General features: G+C 45.2%; 1 protein-coding gene across 4 annotated transcripts; it reads right to left on the reverse strand.

Annotated features, from left to right (window-relative positions):
* Positions 1-439: 439 nt before the first annotated feature.
* On the reverse strand, positions 440-18,887 carry LOC146358014 (serine protease FAM111A-like). Of its 4 annotated transcripts, none has more exons than XM_084828895.1 (4): positions 18,582-18,887; positions 5,132-5,210; positions 4,883-5,010; positions 440-2,819 (listed from the first exon to the last, which is right to left on the reverse strand). In XM_084828895.1, exons 3-4 carry the CDS (start codon positions 4,988-4,990, stop codon positions 969-971), a joined length of 1,959 nt encoding a protein of 652 aa, XP_084685021.1. In that variant the 5' UTR covers positions 4,991-5,010; positions 5,132-5,210; positions 18,582-18,887; the 3' UTR covers positions 440-968. The 4 variants fall into 4 exon arrangements, with proteins under 4 accessions (XP_084685021.1, XP_084685011.1, XP_084685001.1 ...); XM_084828885.1 differs by lacking the exon at positions 18,582-18,887 and adding an exon at positions 9,771-9,856; XM_084828875.1 differs by lacking the exon at positions 18,582-18,887 and adding an exon at positions 9,767-9,817.
* Positions 18,888-22,111: the final 3,224 nt, after the last annotated feature.

The following is a 22,111-nucleotide window of genomic DNA, read 5'->3' on the forward strand; positions in this document are numbered from 1 at the left end:
CGGACTCACTGAAAATGTGTATTAAATTTGAAACATATTGGCAAAGTAGATAAGTAGATAAAACTATTGCCCTTGGACTATTTGTCCATTGCAAGAAAGTGATAGCAAAGAGGTTCAATGTGAAATTGACTACAAAGTGCATGCAAGTGTGGAGTTTAGCTGCAATCCCAGAATCTCTCTTCCTTTGAACGCCTCATCTCCAATCTTTCTAAACCCAACGGCCTACAAAAACCCCCCTCTCCTCTGCTCCCGCATTACTTCCAGTGACTGTTCTTTGGCCCATGCCTGCACCAGCAGTTGCCTCAGTCAGCAGAACAGGAAACTGGAGCAAAGCTCAAGGTACACATTATACCTCTTTAGTCTGTTTTCTGGTTCATAGCCCTGTTACCGATACTAGTAGCTGAAAGAAACAGAAGCTGATTGAGACAACACAATGGCTCAAGGAATTCAAAGCTTTATTGAATGAATCAAATGACAGAAAGAATACAATGACAGTAAATCATAAGTGATATGAATGAAATTACAATTAGGTATGCATATTTATGACTTGGTCTAAATCACTAGCCTCATTTATTTATTTAAATGTATATCCCATAAAAATAGTGCTCGTGGCTAAAAATGAATCAGCTGGGGATGATTCAGCTCCCCCCCCCCCGCCCCCAATAAGGAATGTTAATTCTGTGTCTGTGTAAGGAGAGAACAGTGAGCAGCAAGCAGGCAGAGACAAGGATTGCAAGGATTTTATGGTATGGCTGATGGGGAGCACTGAAATTTGAGATATCTGTTGGGATATTTAATGCTGAACTTCCACCTAAGCACAACCTGCATATTTGTAGATAAATGCACATATTACAAAATATCATAAGCCTCCTATGACCTCCTTCCAAAGGAAACCAATCCCTGGTTAAGTGCTATACTCCCTGAAACATCTGAGCAGTGAGACAAGTGGGGTTGAACATAGCAGTATATTAATCCACTTCCATTTCTACATCCATAGGCAGGTCAATATGCAAGGTAACCTCTCCTGCATCAGGACCAGCCTGAATAGCAGGAGCAATTTCAGAGTCATACCAAGATTTACATTTATTTTTGATGACTGAGGGGATCAAAGTCATCAAATAGCCATATTCAATTATGTTGTGTGATTTGCATTTTTCTCTATAAACGTAACCAGCAGCATGCAATGCAACTAGATAGCCATTTGCGTCAAACACAGGTGAACCTGAGGAGCCACCGTAGAAAGAGGTATCATAGGTGACTACATTAGGATTATTAATTAAGAAATCTCTTGGATTGAACATATGGATGCCATTTTTACCCTTCTCATCGTAACCACACTTGATGTTGCATTTGGTCCCATGCTGGTAACGATGACTAATCTCCTGTTGGCGTTTAAATACATTGACAACAAAGCAACCATCTATAGACTTTGCTTCTCCACCTGGATGGCCAATGATGTAAATAAGACCATTATATGGTGAAGGGGAAGATAAGTGCACTAAGCCTGCTGGACGCCTACTTTCATTGCTTCTTTCCTTCAATTTCAGGACAGCAAAATCAAGAGCTATATCTGATATTTCAAACCACTCCTCAAGTGAGAACCAGTCATTTTCCTTAGGGTGTTTGTCTTCATACGAGAAAGTCACATGGGCCGACTGGCTAATTTTGCGTGCCCACTCCTTTTCTTCAACGTCTTCTCCAACTATGTCCCTTATCACATGGTGGCAGGTTAGTATGTACCTATCAGACAAGACAAAGCAAGTAGCAGCACCCTTCTTTCCAGTAATGCCCCATTCTATATAGCCAACTGACTCACTGTGATTAGAATGGATCTTCAGCACCTTTATCAGAATGGAGTTTTGTATCTCCTTGCCAAAGGCTGCTTTGTACACTCCAAGGATGTTCTTTTTATTCTTGCCTTGCTTTGAGTTATTTGCAATGAAGTTGTTAACAATGTCACTTTGTCCCTTCAAGTCAGAATACAAGTCCAGGCGATCAGATTTAAAATAATAAGAAGGATTAAGCTGCATCTTATGAGAGACCTGAGGGATCAGTTCATTACTTGGACCACCATCAGATTTGGCATGTCTTGCACTCTTCATTTCCACTTCAAAGCTCTTGTAAGCTAAATTGTCAACTGAATAATTGTTAGCTGTGGCCTTTCTATCCTCCATCAGTACCCAATCGTTTTCCTCTAGCTCAGGTATAAAGCGGCCATCTTTGCACAGGGCATCCTTTATAGTTTCCCCTTTGGGGGCGAAGACACACAGCCTGCAGTGTTCATTAAGAAGCTGGTTGCATCTAATTATCCTACAGCATTGTGCTCCCTTGGCTTCCCATCTGTTTCCACGTGGGGCAACATAGAACAAGATACATTCCTTCCTCTTGTTGTCATACTGGCGATAACCTAACCCACCAGTGCTTCCAGTTCGCTTATCTTTGTAAAACTTCATTTCAAATTGGGAGCCATCAGGCACGTACTTCAGAGGCATCCCCAGATTAATGGATCCCTCAGTTCCTTTCTTCCCTATTAAGTAGATCTGCTTGCTCTTGCCCTTCTCTTTGTCCATCCGAGCCCTTACATCTTTAGTAGCCCTGAGAGCAGTAAACACATTGTCCTGGATTCTACCTTTCACCACATGCTCCTTCCCACCATCACCTAAATTCACAGTGAATTCTCGTTTTTCATCCATTGGCTCCTCACTTCTAGGTAGAGCCTTTCTTTTTAGATGTTTTCCAGTTTTTGTCATAGAACTTGGTCTTTTCCTGGGACTTATATTCTTGGTGCTTGAGCTTGCCTCAGAGTACTCATTTCTGCTCTAATAAAATACAAGAAATTGAGTAAACATTTTTCTTATGTGTTTTACTTAAAAAAAAAAAAGGCAACTAATAAAAATCTTGTCCAGGCAATTCACCCACATGTGATACAATCTTATATGCATTACCTGCTATACAGGTAAGTGGTTTTGGATTGGCACCTCAGTCAAATTTCTGGTTGGTCTTCTAAAACATCAAGCAACCTTCCCCAAATAAGGTTTATTTGCAGCTAATGCTTCTTTTAACCATATGTTTTGGCAATACCCAATAGTTGTCTCTTTGGGGAAAAAGGTTATTATATGGATAAACCTTGTACTGGAACACTCTTTAATATTTACTGATGTACATGTCCTCTTAAATTATCTACCTGCTTCCTGGAAGTTAATGCACAATCAGCACAATTGGATTCCCCATGTCCTTTTGACACCTAAAAGACTGATAGTACAAGACTGGAAGGATAAACGCTTCTTGGATTGAGGACCTAACAACGGTTTCAACATTTGAACGGGTGGTATATAATAGTGCATTGCAATGCTTCGGCCCAAAATTCGAGCTGAAGCGGGGTGCTTCAGGCTGCTTCCAAGGTGAGGTAAAGGGGGCACGAAGTGAGTCAGGTCACTCCGAAGTGCTTCAGCACTATCCGAAAGCCCAGCTGCACTGCCGCTACTGCCCAGCTCCTTACCTGGGCCCTTGGGATGTGTTCTGGTAGCCGTTTTCTTATTCCAGGGAGGTGCCATTTTTAAAATGGAGACTCCCTGGAACAAGAAGACGACTGCCAGCACGTGTCCCGGGGGCTGGCAGTGGCGGCAACAACAACTCCCTGGAACAAGAAGATAGCTGCCAGTGTGTATTCCGAGGGTCCAGGTAAGGTGCTGTGGGCTTGTGCGGTGCATCCCCCCCCCAAGCGGGATTTGGCCATCCAAATCCCGCTTCAGTTCTGGAGGCCGAAGCAGGTTGGGGAGCCCCCAAATCAGCCTGAAGCAAATCGGGCCTGCCTCGGAAGCCCCAAAGTGGTCTCCAAGGTGGATCGGGGGGTCCCTGAACAGCCCTAGTATATAGATGGCTCTTGCAAATGGATACTTATATGGATATTTGGTCTGCTTTTGTTGAGGTTTCTTAAAAACCTGTATTTTCATATATATGTATTTCATATGCATGCATTGAAATTAATATATTCAAATCTATGTAGCTACAATTTTTTTCTTTTCCTCTTTTTTCTTTGTGTTTTGTATTGCTGACATTTTGCAATAAAAGGCTTGTCCCTCTGCATCATTGCTACTATTATTATTAGAGATTATGTTTATCAGTGGATAATGGCAGTGTCACAAAAAAACAAACAGGAATTGAGAATTGACATTAATTGTAAAGGTTCTTTTATTTGCTAAGTGCAGCAGCCTAACTTGTTTGGATGCAAGTCACTCCAATCCTATTCAGAACTCAAATTTGATTTAAACTGAACTGAGGGAAGTGGTGTCTGGAATGTGTAAAGTAGATATGATGCCTATATGTTTTTTGCAGCTGCTATGCTAAATTTCAGCAGCAAACCACAGCTTGCTGAAATAAGGGGAAATCTTACCTTTTTTTTAAGAGAGCAAGGCTTCTGTGCCTTTGAAAGCTGCTCAACAAACAAAAGAATAGACACAATCACATCCAGAAGAGATGCAATGAGGAGGAAAGCTGTACCCATTACTCTTTTGTCTGTGATAACAGTTTTCAAAGGCACAGGGTCCCGGCTAAGACAAAAAGGTTGGCAACTCCATTTCTCCATGTTGCTTGGTGAAACCAAAATTTCTTAACAGTTTGAAATAAACAGAACATATCTATAGATTAATAATTTTATGAAGACACCAAAAAGATTAAACTCATTTCTTGCTACTGCAGCCTAACAAACAGAACAGAAGTAAAGGTAGACAGTGACAGTGTTCAACCAGGGATGAGAGGAGGTTTTTAAACACACATCTTTCTTGTTACTGCCAGCAAACAAAAATTACCACCTCATTCTTGCATAGCTTCTTTTAAAGGTCAAGGTTAGGTAATCCCTCTTCAGAATAAGCCAGGGCAATACCTTCTGAAAAAGCGGGCTAGTTCCATCATGGTTTTTCCCTTCAGTGGGACACTTCTTGCCACAAGGAGGAGTAACAGGATGCTGCTTCTTGCCATGAGGAGAGTTCATACTGACTAAGGCAGATACAACTGAGGGCAAAAGAAGTTAGCAGGTTGAGAAATTATTAGACTATAATGGGCTGCTTACCTTATTTTGAGTCCCCCTCTAATGCAGACTACTAAAATATTCACCACCACTGCCACTCCTCACCTTTCAACAGGAAGGGGTGAGCAGAGACCTCCTGTTACACTCCCACAAGATTGAACAACTCTCAGTTTTACCACAGCACCTTTAAGGAGGGTATTTAAGGAAATATACATTAGCACATTGTATTTAGTAATAATAAGACAAAATTCAACTGTTCTGTAATATACAGCAACTGAAACTCTGCTCTTGTCACTTACCCAAAAAAAATCATCCTCCACCCCATCCCCCAAAGCCTCTTGCACGGCACTCCTGCACCACATAACGGTTCTTTCCCTGTACCACAGCACTGGCACTAATAGTGGTTACTGAAGCCCTGACACACAGTGGTGCTACTCCCAGTACCAAAACAAGCGAACCAACAGGCCTCTTCATGCCAGCATCAGGGGCGTCAGGTCCCTATTTTGTGGTACACCTCACAGCAACAGGATCAGAATCTTAGGGTTTTAATTTCCCCCGCATCTCATAAAACTGTCTTTTAACAAAGTAAGGTCTCTGTCTAATAAATACTGTTGTACTATCTATTTTAAAAATTGTATTAATTATATTTCTTCTAGAAATAAGTTATATACAAATATATTGCAACAGGGCCATTCCATTCCAAATCAACAAATGAGGGTTGTGTCATAGGTATGGATCTTGTTGAAATTTTGCTGAGTCATTATATCTATTAGGCAGAGCTATCTTACCAGTGGAGGTGAGGAGATCCAGAGATAGAGGCACCACCTTATCCAAAGCTCTACCAAGCTTGCAAGGAAGAAGGGATGGAGGAGTGGCAATTTCCTTTCTTCTATCTTCAGCTTTCTTGCTTGAACTGTCCCCTCCCACATTGATGCCAGGGGGAGGAAGATGAACTACACCAGCTCCAGGGCTGGTTCAGCTCTCCCTCCATTTTGGGGGCTTCTCAGGGGCACAGGAGGGTGGAAGATCCACAGCCTCTCCTGGCCCACCTCCTTTGGGAAGCCCACCTTTCCACAGCCTCATGAAGAAGACTTAAGATCTCACGCTCCACCTTTGAAGGAGGAGATATGAACATTCTTATAGTCCTTGGGATGCCCTCCTGGGGACCATAGAATTGCAGCCATAAAATATCTAAAGTCATCCCCCCCCCCCCATCACTGGGGGCAGGGCCGCACTCCTCCAATATTTTGTTCAAGGTGACATTTCCCATAAAACACGTTCTCAATCTTTTTGCCAAAGAATGAGTTGTACTCTACCTACATCAGCAATTAAGGGCTCTTTTTGAAGCCCAGGGCTCTCTTTCAAAAATTTAAAGTGTTATGTGCCAAAATTAGCAGAAATACAGCAGTAATTGACAGCAACACTTTTAGGATTGGGGGGGGAGTGGAGGATACATAAAATGGGCACAACTTTATTATATAATGAATCTGCACTGAGATAAACCACTTAGCTTCAACCTAATAACCATGCAATGCATGGACAGCCAAACATTGAGGAACGTTTAGGATGTATTTATCAACTTCAACAAACGTTATCTTGATGTTCCAATCCATTATATTTAAAACTATGTTTAATATATGTCAACATTAGGTGTGCTCTACTTCCAGACCCACCATATCATTGCTAATTACTGGGAGCATACAGTGCAAAGAAGGGTAATCAATAAAAGAGGATGTGTGTCTGTCCATCTTTGTAATAACTCCAAAATCATGAAACCTAGACACTTGAAACTTGGCATGCTTACTAAGGGCACCCTAAGGGTGTGCTCCTCAGAGTTATTTTGTTTTTAAAACACATTAATTAATTTTAACTAATTTTAATATGACCAAGTAGTTAAAGTCTGCAATAAGATCTTCAGCCACTAGGGACAGATTTCCCTAACCAGCACATAGTTTTGCAGTCCATAGTTTGAAGACAGTTTGAATAGTTTGAAGACAGGGAGATTACATATTAGTGAACAGCTGAAGGCCAGTTATATGACTGTCCCCTCACCCCTGCTGTGTGGCAGCCCTCCCCCCTCAGAGGAATGGAGTAGACAGACCCTTAAGGAGCCACAGGAGTATACCATGACAGCAGTCATCCCTATAGGTGCCAATAGGCACAGCTTCAGTCAGGCAGGTCCGGCACAATGTTTCCAACTTTGACAGCTGTGTAGGTTTGCTTGCAGCCTTCACTGTATCAGCTTAAGGGCTATGCCCACTTGTGGAAAGCCAGGTCCGTTCACTAGTATGTAATATGTTGTGGATTAATTAATGTGAATAAAATAATTTAAATTATATACAACATGGAAATAATTATTTTAAAAATATATTACAGTGGTGAGAGCACCAGAAAATATGCATCTGAGGACAGCATTAAAAATGTCTGCACAAATGTCAATTTTGCACTATAAAGTGTTTAATTTAGCCCTGCAACTTTTTTTTTCAAAAGCACATCTCTGAACGAAAGCATTGTAAAACTTTTTAAAAAGCACAAAGCTATAGATGTATAGCCTTCTCCTGATGTATAAAAAAAGGATTGCATATGTAGCTGTGCATCCTAGATTACCCCCCCCCCCAAATGCATTTCGAACATAAAAATACCTTATACACAAGTTGATTTGGGTGATTTTTATATTTTTCAGAAATTCAGCAGCCTACATCATATGTATTTGAGTGTATAATAATAGAGTACGCTGGGTGAAATCATCACTAGAAGGTGAATCAACAAAACCAAAGCCATTACTGGATCTACTTGCACACAGGAGAAATGGGTGTGGACATTTCTGAAAATTTGGAAATTTCCTAAATGTTTGGCTATCAATTGCTGCTGCATTTCTGCTAATTTGGGCAGACAGGACTCCATGTTTTTGAAAGAAATCCTGAACTTCAAAAAGAGCCCTTAGGGGCTGCTGTAGTGTACATCTCATTCTATTGACAAAACATTTTTTTCTTATTTCTGCACTCATGACTAGCATTGTCTGTGCTTTGATAACCTTTGAACATATCATAGGTCTCCTCTTCTGAGAGGATGCTTCTGCAACTCCTTTTCTCTTCTGCCACCCCTTTTTGACACTCTGCACTGGTGCCCTGTCACCCTCTGCTACAGCTTCAAGCTTCTGTCCCCAGGGATGCTAAAAGCAACTCACCTGCTACATCGAGTCCACAACCTCTGTACCCCTGACAGCTAGCGTGATGTAATAGTTAGAAGTATAGGAGGAGAACCAGGCAGAGCTACCTCTAAATCCCCCACTCTGCTCACTGGATGACCTTGGGCCACTTGCTGTCTCGCAGCTTAAGGAGCCTACAGGGTTGTTTTGAGGATAAAACGGCAGGGGCAGTAAACCCACATATGCTCCTTGGATGAAATGCTTAGGAACACCCGTTGCTCGGGGGTGCAAGTGGGAAAGGTGCTGTGGCACTCCTGTCCTGCGTGAGGGTTTTCCATGGGCAGCTGGTTGGCCACTGTGCCAACAGAATGCTGGACCAGATGGACCCTTGGTCTGATCCAGCAGGGCTCTGCTTATGAAAACCAGGATATGAATGCAACAAAGAAACAAGCCTTTCCCTCCCAGTTCCCTTGACCCATCCACTATGAGCTGCTAGGGTCCCTTGCCCAATATCCGTCTTTAAGGCGAGATGCTTGAAACAGGCGGCGTAAGCGTCTCTACCCCTGGTAAAGCCCCTCTACCCCTGCAGAAGCGTAACGGCGGGGAAGGACCCGCCGCGCTGCCGAGGGTCGCATATGCCTCCTTCCCCCGCCCTCGGGGAACATCCCCAGAAGCAGAAGCGCCAGCCCTGAGCTGGGCGGTGGCGGAACCCGGCGGGCTGAGCGAGAGACAGTCCGGGCCGGCCGAGCGCGACGACGAGTCTGGGCAAACCGCGGGGCGGTGCCTTCTCGCCCCTCAGCCGCTCTGTCCCAGAGACATCGGGCTTGCTTCGGCGTAACGGGCGCAGCGACTCCGAGAGGAAACGCAGTTGCCTCACCGCCTTCCTCCCTCTCGCCGCTGCCTGCGTGTATCCGTGGTGCAACAAAAGCAAGGAAGAGCCTTGTAACTGCCCCTAAAAGGCTACCGGGGGGCGCGGGGGGGGGCGGTCCTGTCTGCCCAAATTAGCAGAAATGCAGCAGCAACTGACAGCCAAACATGTAGGATCACAGCATAAGCGTCTCTGGACTAGAGTCGACTGCATCGGATGCATGGGAAGAAGTGGATTCTAGCGCCCAAAAGGTTATGACGCCATATAATCAACGTATGAGCCTTTAAAGGGGGATGCGAAACTGTTACTGTTTTCGGAGTTGCCACGGAATAGGCCCGAGGTCTGTGCAGCCGCGCGCGCGCTAGACAAGTTTGCCGCGCCGCACACTGGAGAGGGAGGGGTGTGCGGCCAGGAGAGGCGCGCTCGCTTTCTCCCTTAGATAAGAATCAAGGCTTCTTCTTCCCACCCTTGTCCCAATCCAAACGACTTCCTACAACTTTGGCAGAAGTTACTGAAGCCTGAAGTCGCATCCGCGCTGCCCGCCGGCCTAACGCTGAGGAGGGGCGGGGCACTGTCGTCCCAAACAAACCTCTCTCCCTCCTGTAACGAATCCTATGACTGTCCATAGGCCACTGCTCCGGCCACTGATGGCGCGGGGGGGGGGAGACCCCTCCACCCCCGTCAGCGGGCCGCCCCACAACCACCCGTTGAAAAAGGCGCTAACCAACCAACGCTGCTTTCTTCCACTTCAGGCTTCCAGCGCCTCCTCTCGTCTGGAAATGGCCAGCCAAGAGCCACCGAAAATAGAGCAGAGGAGGGGATAGGGTGTCTCTACATTAAGCAAAAAACCACACAGTTCTTTGTGGGATTAGGACACCTAGTTTGCGTAGAGGAAGTGGCTCACTTCCTCCCCGGCATTTGTGCAAAGGGGGGGAGGGAGTCTTGGTTTCCTGGTTTAATTCAGCCCTAGGCACACTTACTTGGGTGTAAGCCCCATTGAAGTCAGTGGGACTTACTTCTGAGTAGACATAGGATCACACTAAATCTGCAACCCTTGGCACAGTTACTTGGGAGTAAGCTTCACTGACCCCTTCATGGATCACTGCCTTGTTGTGGCGAAGGGGCTTGCGTAACTCAGTGAAGCCATAAGCTATGCCGTGCAGGGCCACCCAAGACGGACAGGTCATGGCGGAGAGTTCTGACAAAATGTGGTCCACTGGAGAAGGAAATGGCAACCCACTCCAGTATTCTTGCCAAGAAAACCCCATGGAACGTATCACAAGGCTAAAAGATATGACGCCGGACGATGAGCCCCTCAGGTCGGAAGGTGTCCAATACACTACAGTGGAAGAGCAGAGGGTATTTCCAAGTAGTGCCAGAAAGAGTGAAGCGGCTGGGCCAAAGCCGAAAGGACACTCAGCTGTGGATGTGTCTGGTGGTGAAAAGAAAATCCGATGCTGTAAAGAACAATATTGTTTAGGAACCTGGAATGTAAGATCAATGAATCAAGGTAAGCTGGAGGTAGTCAAACATGAGATGGCAAGACTGAACATCGACATCTTGGGAATCAGCAAACTGAAACGGACAAGCATGGGCGAATTTAATTCAGGTGACCATCATATCTACTACTGTGGGCAAGAATCCGTTAGAAGAAATCGAGTAGCACTCATAGTCAATAAAAGGGTGGGAAAAGCAGTACTGGGGTACAATCTCAAGAATGACAGAATGATCTCAGTACGAATCCAAGGCAAACCATTCAACATTACAGTAATTCAAGTCTATGCCCCAACCACTGAGGCCGAAGAAGCTGGGGTTGATCGGTTCTATGAAGACCTACAACACCTTCTAGAACTAACACCAAAAAAAGATGTCCTCTTCATCATAGGGGATTGGAATGCTAAAGTAGGAAGTCAAGAAATCATTGGGATAACAGGCAAGCATGGCCTTGGTGTACAAAATGAAGCAGGACAAAGGTTAATAGAGTTTTGCCAAGAGAACACGCTGATCATAGCAAACACTCTTTTCCAACAGCACAAGAGGTGACTCTACACATGGACATCACCAGAAGGTCAATATCGAAATCAGATGGATTATGTCCTTTGCAGCCAAAGATGGAGAAGCTCTATACAGTCAGTCAGTCAAAACAAGACCTGGAGCTGACTGTGGCTCAGATCATGAGCTGCTTCTTCCAAAATTTCGGCTTAAATTGAAGAACATAGGGAAAACCACTAAACCATTCAGATATGACTTTAATCATATCCCTTAAGAAATCTGCAATGGAGGTGATGAATAGATTTAAGGGATTAGACCTGATAGACAGAGTGCCTGAGGAACTATGGATGGAGGTCCATAACATTGTTCAGGAGGCAGCGAGTCTAAATCCATCCCAAAGAAAAAGAAATGCAAGAAAGCAAAGTGGCTGTCTGATGAGGCTTTACAAGTAGCTGAGGAAAGAAGGGAAGTGAAAAGCAAGGGAGAAAGGGGAAGATATATCCAACTGAATGCATATTTCCAGAGAATAGCAAGGAGAGACAAGAAGGCCTTCTTAAATAAACAATGCAACGAAATCGAGGAAAACAATAGAATGGGAAACGCTAGAGATCTCTTCAAGAAAATCGGAGCTCTCAAGGGAACGTTTTGTGCAAAGACGGGCATGATAAAGGACAAAGAGGGCAGGGACCTAACAGAAGCAGATGAGATTAAGAAGAGGTGGAAAGAATACACAGAAGAACTATACAGGAAAGATCTTAATGTCCCTGATAGCCATGATAGTGCAGTCACTGAACTTGAGCCGGACATCCTAGAGAGTGAAGTCAAGTGGGTCTTAGGAAGCATTATTAACAACAAAGCTAGCGGAGATGACAGTATTCCAGCTGAGCTATTTAAAATCCTAAAAGATGATGCTGTTAAAGAGCTGCACTCAATATGCCAACAAATTTGGAACAAGTTTGCCAACAAATTTGGAAAGCGAAGAGGATCTAAAGAGCCTCTTGTTGAGGGTGAAAGTGAAGAGTGCAAAAGCTGGTTTGGAACTCAACATTAAAAAAATGGAGATCATGGCATCTGGCCCCATCACTTCCTGGCATATAGAAGGGGAAGAAATTGAAGCAGTGACAGATTTTACTTTCTTGGGCTCCAAGATCACCGCAGACGGTGACTGTGGCCATGAAATTAAAAGACGCTTGCTCCTTGGGAGGAAAGCTATGGCAAACCTAGACAGCATAGTAAGAAGCAGAGACATCACCTTGCCGACAAAGGTTCGTATAATCAAAGCTATGGTTTTCCCATTAGCAACATATGGTTGTGAGAGCTGGACTATAAGGAAGGCTGAGCACCGAAGAATGGATGCTTTCGAACTGTGGTGCTGGAGAAGACTCTTACGAGTCCCCTGGACTGCAAGGAGATCCAATCAGTCCATCCTAAAGGAAATCAACCCCAACTTCTCATTGGAAGGACAGATCCTGAAACTGAAGCTCAAATATTTTGGCCACCTAATGCGAAGCGAAAAGTCACTGGAAAAGACCCTGATGCTGGGAAAGATTGAAGGCAAAAGGAGAAGGGGGCAGCAGAGGATGAGATGGCTAGATAGCATCACCAATGCAAAGAATATGAACTTGAGCACACTCCGGGAGAGAGCGGAGGACAGGAAGGACTGGCGTGCTGTGGTCCATGGGGTCACGAAGAGTCGGACACGACTTAACAACTGAACAACAAGCCTCACTGAACTTAATGGGGTGCATGAGTGTTGTGAGATGACAGACCACTTGGGGATGGGCCCCGAATTTTTGCACTGTGCCCTGGATCTTTTCAGCTGTCCTAATTGCCCCCCCCCTTTTTTTACATTTTCCCATTGACTTGCATTGGAAAACAGAAATGGCTCTAACGTTTTTAGTTTGTATGATAAATACATGCAATTTGGAGACCTGGTAGTCCCCATGGAGCTGACTGAACCTGCCAAATTTCAGGCAGTTGGGTCATGTAGTGTTTGTGCTAGCCACAGGTAAAATTTGCTTTTTTCAAGAAAATCTGTCAAGGCAAAGAGCTCTGTGTGTGTGTGTGTGTGTGTGTGTGTGTGCGCGCGCGCGCGCTTCCACATAGGTACATGGAATTTGGGGACCTAGCAGCTCCTATGGAACTGACTGAATCTGCCAAAGTTAAGAAAGCTAGGTTCAGTGACTTTTGTGCTAGCCATGCATAAATTTTCCTTTTCTCAAAGACTAAAACAAAAGGAAAAAACACACAGAGGATTAGAGAACCATTAGGAGGTCACTATCCCTAATCTCTGGTGTAGGTTTTTTTGAAGTGCAAATACTACTTTCCTTATGTCTGTCCTGAATCTGCCACTATTCAGCTTCACAGGATGACCTGAGGCTCCTCATTAAGGGAAGAAAAACGTTAAACATCTTTTTGGCTGCAATACACATAATCTGGGGAAAAGTCACAGTGAATTCAGCTTATTTATTGCACTGCTCCACTTTCACTTCTCCATATAATTTTATAAACCTCTGCCCTTGTTTGCCTTTCTTCTAAATTGAATAGCCAAAACATTGAAGCCTTTCCTTACAGAGGAGTGATTGCACCTCACTCTCAATCACCCCACTGTGACTGGAGACTGCTGGGTTAAAAGTTCAGCCTTACTGGCAGCTAGATGTCACTTGCCAAGGCTCAGTTCTCCCCTCCCAACTCCTCCTCTCCCCCTCCCTAATCTAAAGGAAATTGTTATATTTCCCAGATAGGTTGTATGGGCTTCAGAACCATCCAAAGCGATCTGAAGCTATTTGGACCAATCCAACCCACTTCAGACTGATCTGGACCCACTCTGGATCTGGACCAATTTGGGCCGAATCACCCTGCTTCAGTTCAGAATTTGGATCTGGATCTCAAGCAGTGCACAGCCCTACTTAATACAAGCCTGCTTCTTCCCTCTCAGCCCAGTAGCCTTGCTGTTACTAGGAGACCTTAGGACTAGGGATGTACGAAAATCACTTACCTTTCGGGGATTATGCTGATGGTGGGGGGGAGGCGTTCCTCCCCCCCCCCCCGGAATCCTGGCCGGCCGGCTGTGCTCTGCAGCGATTCTGCGGAGCCGCCGGCCTGCTCCGCCAGCAGCCGGACATCCGGCCGCTGGCTAGCAGGGACACAGGGACATCCAGCCCGGTAGACTAAGACGTGCCACAAATAAGGAACGCAAATGGCGGCAGCCATGGCCACCGCCATTTGCGTACGCACGTTTTGTTTTGTTTTTAAGTCAGCCGTGATAGGCTACGTAAACATTTACGTAGCCTATCACATTTTTTTGTTTTTTGTTTTGTTTTTTTAACCTGGAAATGGTGGCGCTGCCACACCACCGCCAGGAAGATCCGCCCAAGGTAAGTCCCGTCCCGGGGGGGGCGGGGGGTGGGCCGTTCCGCCACCGATTTCAGGGGGCCAAATGCGCTGGCATTCAGCCTCCCCGAGATCCGTGGCGGAACTTTCGTACATCCCTACTTAGGACTCACTCCCTTGGCAGACCAACAGGGACTCTAGTGTGAGTGCACCGGCCTTTTAAACTAGAGGGGAGACTGCCACCTTTCCTTCCACAGTCTGTTCACTGCTTTTTCTCTCTCCCTCTATTTTTCTTCTCTTACATGCCCACTGTTGCGAGCTTGCTTCCAATGAAATTTTGAAGAGGAAGATGGAAGGGAAGAAAGGGCTCCATGTGAAATCCTGGTATTTCACACAGCATCTAATTTTACTGCCCCAAACTGGAACCTTTGCTTTCTGCAGAAATTTAATAGCTTCAGTACAGCAAAGCATCCAGTCAACCTCCACAAACTTCTTTCACCCCCTCCACTTTAATTTTTCCTAAATGGCTGTAGGACTCAAATCATTCTAAAAAGAGGGTTAGGACTATGTGGTGTCATGATCAAGGGACTCTTGGGGCTTTTAAATTAGTTCTACAGTTTAAAACAAAGCTAGAAAAAGCCCTCAGCCACCTCACCTCATAAAGTTAATTTAAGTATGTGCAATCCTTACAAACCTTCCACAGCCTCCTAAATTCCTCTGAAGTGCTACCTCTCTGAAAGGAGCCACTTGGCTTAGGGAATTCTTTCTCCCTCCCCCCCCCCATTTTCCAATCACCATTCTTGTTTTCTTCCTTCCCCTATCCTGTTCTTTCTTTCTGTTCTTTATTCCACCCAGAGCATATCTTGAGGGATTATTAAAGAGAATTCTCTTCAGTGGGCAAGAGAAGTTCTGAACTGTATTTGGCTTTTCACAAACAGACAAGAGGGCTGGTTTTTCTCCTTCTCACTCAAGTCTTTGAGAAGAGTGGGTTCACATGGTTGCAGAGACACAAATCTAGGGCTGTTTTGTTTGTCAGTTGTCATTATCCAGCAATAGGAAGGGCTGTAGCTCAGTGGTAGAGCACATGGTTGGCATACAGAAGGTCTCCGGTTGAATCCCCAGCATAGAATCATAGAACAGTAGGGTTGGAAGGGGCCTACAAGGCCATTGAGTCCAACCCCCTGCTCAATGCAGGAATCCAAGTCAGAGCATCCCTGACAGATGGCTGTCCAGCCTCATCATGAATGCCTCCAGTGTGGGAGAGCCCACTACCTCCCTAGGTAATTGGTTCCACTGTCGTATTGCTCTAACAGTCAGGAAGTTTTTCCTGATGTTCAGCCGGTGTCAGAGTTGTCTCTGAGTGCAGTGATTGGCAGAGTAGCTCAGAATCTGAAGAAGAACTGCAAAACATGGGGGAGGAAGTTTCCCAAGCCTGTACAGAGATAGATAGGCAGAATATTCAGGCTTCAAAGGAACAGCTGGATGGAGAGGGCCCCTCTTTACACCCTCCTGTGAGAGATAGCGAACAGGGAGAGGTGGGGCTTAGAGAGCCTGAATTCTGAGATGCCAGGGGCAGACACAGAGCCAAGAGAGAGGTGGCAGGGACAGAGCTTAGGCGATCTGCCCGATTGGCCCAACGGGAACAGCTGTGCTTAGAGTCCTCATGAGACAGAGAGATCCCCCACCCCCACCTCTTAAGTTAGGATAGCAAGTTCGCCTTTTCCTCAAATGGTGGGCAACTTTCGTAGCTTTCCTTTGAACTCCCTGAAGGCATTTTCTTTGTAGACTGGGAGTCACTGACAATTGGCATTTGTATGACCCATTGAATTAACTGGATTAAAAAGCCTTGGATTTGAAGCCTCTTGTCTGTGTTTTGATTTAGCTTTTAAAGTTTTCAGCAGGGGCAAAGAGAAATGTGACAGCTGGAATCTGGCTTCCTGTAACTTGAGCCCATTACTCCACGTCCAGCACTCTGGGATGATCCAGAAGAGATCCTGGCCTTCCTCTCTGGGACAACCTTTCATGTAATTGAAGAGTGCTATTCTGTCTCCCCTCAGTCTTCTCTTCTCAAGGCTAAACATGCCCAGTTCTTTCAGTCTCTCTTCAGAGGGCTTTGTTTCCAGTCCCCTGATCATCTTTGTTGCCCTCCTCTGAACCCTCTCCAGCTTGTCTGCATCCTTCTTAAAGTGCGGTGCCCAGAACTGGACACAGTACTCTAGATGAGGCCTAACCAGTGCTGAGTAGAGGGGAACTAGTACTTCCTGGGATTTGGAAGCGATGCTTCTATTAATGCAGCCCAAAAGAGCATTGGCCTTTTTTGCAGCCACATCAGATTGTTGGCTCATACTCAGCTTGTGATCTACAACAATTCCAAGATCCTTCTCGCTTGTAGTGTTGTTGAGCCACGTATCCCCCATCTTGTAACTGCATTTGGTTTCTTTTACCTAGGCGCAGAACTTGGCATTTATCCCTATTAAATGTCATTCTGTTGTTTTCTGCCCAGTGTTCCAGTCTATCCACATCACTTTGAATTTTGTTTCTGTCTTCCAAAGTATTAGCTATCCCGCCCAATTTTGTGTCATCTGCAAATTTGATCAGCATTGGAGCTAGTTTGCCCCTCAGGATATCATGGGGCACTTTGTCGATAGCTTTGCTGAAGTCAAGGTATATTATGTCCACAGCATTCCCAAAGTCCAGAAGGGATGTTCCTTGATCAAAAAATGAAATCATATTCGTCTGGCAGGATTTGTTCTTGACAAATCCATGTTGGCTTCGAGTAATCACTGCATTGTTTCCAAGGTGCTTACAGATGGATTGCTTTATCATCTGCTCCAGAATTTCTCCAGGGATTGATGTCAGACTGACTGGTCTGTAGTTCCCAGGCTCCTCCTTTTTACCCTTTTTGAAGATAGGGACAACATTAGCCCTCCTCCAGTCATCTGGCACTTCACCAGCTGTCTGCCATGATTTCTCAAAGAGAATAGACAGTGGTTCTGAGAGCTCTTCTGCCAGTTCCTTTATTACTCTAGGGTGCAGTTCCTCTGGCCGTGGAGATTTGAACTAGGGGTATATGAATTCCCTACCTGGGTCTGTTTCGGGGCGTCCATGGGGGGGGGAGAGAATCCATTCTTCCCCCCAGAATCCTCTTTGGCTGGCTCTACTCCACGGTGATTCCGCAAAGCCGCCGGCCAGCTCCAGATTTCCAGCGATACAGCCACCACACCGTATCTCTGGCTGAAGGGACTGACTGCAGACGCAAATGGCATCCAGAACATCATCTGCGGCCATAAAGGCCTTAGTTTAAGGTAAATGCAGCCGTAAATGGCTGCGTTTAGCTTAAACTAAGACCTTTATGGCTGCAAATGGCATCCTGGATGCCACTTGCATCCGCAGTCAGTCCCTTCAGCCAGCGATACAGCATGGCGGCCGTATTGCTGGAAATCCAGAGGCGGAGGATCTGGCTGAAGAGAATTCCACGGGGAGGCGGAGGTAAGTGTTCCGTTCTGCCACGGACTCCGCGGGGGGACGGATTCTTTAGAATCCGGCCTCATTGGAGTCTGTGGCAGAATTCTCCGCCATCCCTAATTTGAACTCATTCAAAGTAATGATCTCTTCCTTGACCATCTGCCTATCAATCTCAAGCTGCTAGGAAAGAATCCTGCCTGAAACCCTGGAGAGCCGTTGCTGCCAGTCAGTGTCAGCAGTACTGGGCTAAATGGACCCAGGGTCTGACTCAGTATAAGGCAGCTTCCTATGTTCCTATGAACAGAAAGCTTTAATAAAAATAGGACATTTAAAATTTGTTTTTTAAGTGGAGGGGAGATAAATACTGCTCAGTTATACAATCCTATGTGTGCCTACTCAGAAGCCCCATTATGTTTAATGAGGCTTACCTTCAGGAAAGTGTGCATAGGATTCCAGCACAAGTTACTTTTGCAGGGAGGTTTGCCCCCGGATGTTCGGCGTGTTTACTCAGAAATAAGGCCTGAGTTGTGAGCATCATACTGCAGGCTTAATACTAGGGCTGTGCATGGACCCCCCCCCCCCCCGATTCAACTCAGAGGCCGCTTCAGGGCTTCTGAAGCGCACCTGATTCGGCTTGTGCTGATGGGGGACGGGGTAGTTGCTTCAGCCTACTAAGCTGAAGTGGGATTCGGACATCTGAATCCCACTTTGCCCCCCCCCCAAGCACCAGACAGCCCCCAGCTCCTTACCTGGCTCCTTAGGCTTGTTCCATGGGGGGGGGGCACTGCTGCTGCCAGGGGATTGCTGCTGCTGGTGCCACCAGGGAGCCCATGAAGGCTTGAGTCAAGTGGCAGAGATAGGAATCAGCCGCCAACTGCGCTCTCTCCCTTCCTTGCAAGGAGGGGAAGGTGCACAGTTGGAGGATGACTCCTGCCTCTGCTCAAGCCTTCACGGGTTCCTTGCTTGCTAGGAGCCCATGAAGGTTTGAGTGAAGCCAGCAGCAGCAGCTCACAACAAAGACAGGCTGCTCCAGGAGAATCGCACCAAAACTCACTGAAACACTTCAGAGCAACCCAATTTGCTTCAGGCCAATTTGGCGGCCCTCCACCTTGACTTGGACGTGGCCCAAAGCAGCCTGCTTCAACTCGGCTCAGGCTTCAGGCCGAAGCGGTGCACAGCCCTAATTATTACAGTACCTACCCAATTCCAATCTAATGAATTGACTACCCTTTCAGCACAGTCCTATGCATGTTTTGTCATTTGTGTTTTTTCATTTTGCATGACCTCTAGCTTCAGTAGTGAGGGAAAGGCACGTAGTACATGCTCAGAGTTTCTCCATAATGTAGTCCTAGTTTTGAAAATAGACTCATTGGCTGAATCCTGGTGAAGTCTTGGCACAAATGAAGTTATAGGGAGGAAGATACAATGAGAGCTTATACATAACAAGGAGGAGGTAGAGGAGAGTTGCACAAAATAAGACATCTGCTTTTCTGAAGAGTTGCTGGAGGATGGCAGGATAAGGAGGGGTGGTTGCATGGAGGGGAATAGAATTGGTAGGGGGAGAATGTAAGTGCTCAGTGGTGAAAGAAAAGCATTCTGCACATGCTCAGAGGCGCTCTATTTTTACGAACATAAGAAGAGCCATGCTGCATCAGACCAAAGTCCATTTAGTCCAGCATTCTGTTCACACAGTGGCCAACCATGGGAAACCACAAGCAGGACATGAGTGCAATATTACCTTCCCACCTATGCTCCCCTGCTGCTAACATAGGTGAAATGTAAATAAATTCTAGTTATTCTAAATTTGCATGCATGTATATCTTCAGAAACTTTGCAGGTTTCTTGCCTGGGGGACACCTCTAATGACCTCTGCATTTTCATACAAATTTGCCCAAAAATATTGGGGGGTGTGTGAAAGCAAATCCCTCTCTCCCCTATTTTTCAGATTTTTTTCCCCAGAAAAATGGTCCACAAGGAAAATAGGGAGATAAGTATGTCCTCTTTTGGAGACCTCATAATGTCAAGGCCACCCTTACACAAAACCCCTTGTGGCTGTCAGTCTGAAATTTGGCAGACATGATCTCCTCTGATGGGGCAATGAATCCTGAAACCTTTATCCAATTCTTCCAAGGAATAAAAATGTTATTGGCAGTTCCTTTTAAAATAAAATCAAAATATAAACCCTGCACCAATTTTTCTGACATTAGGCAGCTGTGATCCCCTTCTAGGGGGCTACTATGCCTGAAATTATCCAGTTCTGACCAAGACAAAGAAGTTACTGTTTTTTTCTATTTTTCCCATGGTAGTCAACAGGAAGCATAAAGACTAATTTTTCCAAACCTTTATTCAGGTTTGGTGCTGAGCTGAAGTGGACAGACTACAAATTGGCCTGAGCAGAAGGGGGTGTTTTCCAAAATGCTGAATTGGGGTCTGAGTTGAAGTGGGGTGGGGGGTCAGTGCACACTTCTTATGTATGTATGTAATCTATACACACACATATACACACACAAGCACACCACATGCACACACACACACACACAGATATATATATATATATTAGAGGTGTGCTTAGGCTTGGACATATGCACATGCAAATTTGTGTTATGGGCCTGGGCCCTGGATCTTTTAAGAACCTGCAATGCTCCTGATAGGGTGCTCTGAATCAACAGATGACATTGATTCTGAGCTTGGTGGGGTGGGGGATCAGATCTGTGTCCCTTTGTTGCAGGGAGGCATTTTACTCTCTTATCCCTCTAATTGGTGATCGAGAGACACATGGTTTGAAAAAAGAAAGTCCTTCCTCAGCAAGTTCATAGCACTAAGCCGGCATTACACACTGCTGATACGGCGCCATTATCTTTTTATTACTAGTTTATCTCCGATCTTTTTCAAAGTGCAATAAAGGGGAAAATGTGTGTGAGGCACCTTGGGGGTTGACGATGTCATGTAAAGGACCCACAAAATTCCATGAGTGATCAATCACAAGTGTTCAATAAATCACTCGTGTAGAGACACCCTATCTCTCACTGAATTATCTCGTGTTCTCTCTGGAATAAACATCACATTTCCTGGCTGCTGATTAGCATTTGCCTCTTCAGACTTTTTTGCTCTCAGCAGAAAAGGTAGGGGATGGGGAGGTTCATGCTCCTCCACGCTTTAGGAAAGCCTGCCTCGGACTATGGAAGCTTCCCCCAACTTGGTGCCTTCTAGATACGTTGGACTCCCAGAATTCTGGGATGGTGTAAAAAATGGTACGGAACAGGCCAAAATAGCCCCTTCTGAAAAATAGTAATAAAAAAACTTTGCCAAACAGTGGGATGTGTTAGAGACACTTGAAAACAATATTTTGGGAACAAAACCCTTACAATATTATACTGTTCTTAAACCCGTTATGCCCAGAACCTATCTGGAACAGAACGGAATGGCCTCGAACAGCAACTTCAGAAAATCCAGCTCGTGCAGAATGCGGCCTCTCAAGTAATGGTGGGGCGAGGCAATTTGATCATATAATCCCTATACTGCGCCAGCTGCACTGGTTACCAGTGTGTTTCCAAGGCCAATTCAAAGTGCTGGTTTTGACCTTTAAAGCCTTAAACAGTTTGGGTTAAAGTTACTTGGACCGCCTTCACCCATATCAGCCTGCCCACATGTTAAGATCAAAAAGAGAGGCCCTTCTGATTTGCCCAGCTGTGAGAGCAGTCAGGTGGGTGATCACATGTGAGAGGGCCTTCTCTGCAGTGGCCCCCACCTTTGGAACAAATGGACATTAGAGGTCTGCCATGTTCCATTATTGCAGGCTTTTAAGAAGGCCCTGAAAAAATAGTATTTTACCTTGGCCTTCTCCTGATATGACTTCTATTGTTGCTATTACTTCTGCTATTATTGTTGTTGGTTTTATTGTTGTCTTTTATTGTTTTTCTGTGACAAGATGGGGGATACTTTTATTTATTATTTATTTATTTCATTTCTATACCGCCCAATAGCCGAAGCTCTCTGGGCGGTTCACAAAAATTAAAACCAAACAACACACAATAAAACAATTTAAAATATATAGAACATTAAAATCACAATATAACAATACAATCACAATAAAACCTAGCAGCAGTGCAGGAGTTTAAAATACAGATTTAAAACAGCAAAGATAAAAATTTAGAAAGCTAAAATGCTAAAATGCCTGGGAAAATAAAAAGGTCTTCACCTGGCGCCGAAAGGAATACAATGTAGATGCCAGGGAAACCTCACTAGGGAGCTCATTCCAGAGCCGGGGTGCCACAGCAGA

This window comes from Heloderma suspectum, chromosome 1 (genome assembly GCF_057233095.1).
Source record: "Heloderma suspectum isolate Gila_16-S chromosome 1, 16-S_ref, whole genome shotgun sequence".
NCBI lineage: Eukaryota > Metazoa > Chordata > Lepidosauria > Squamata > Helodermatidae > Heloderma > Heloderma suspectum.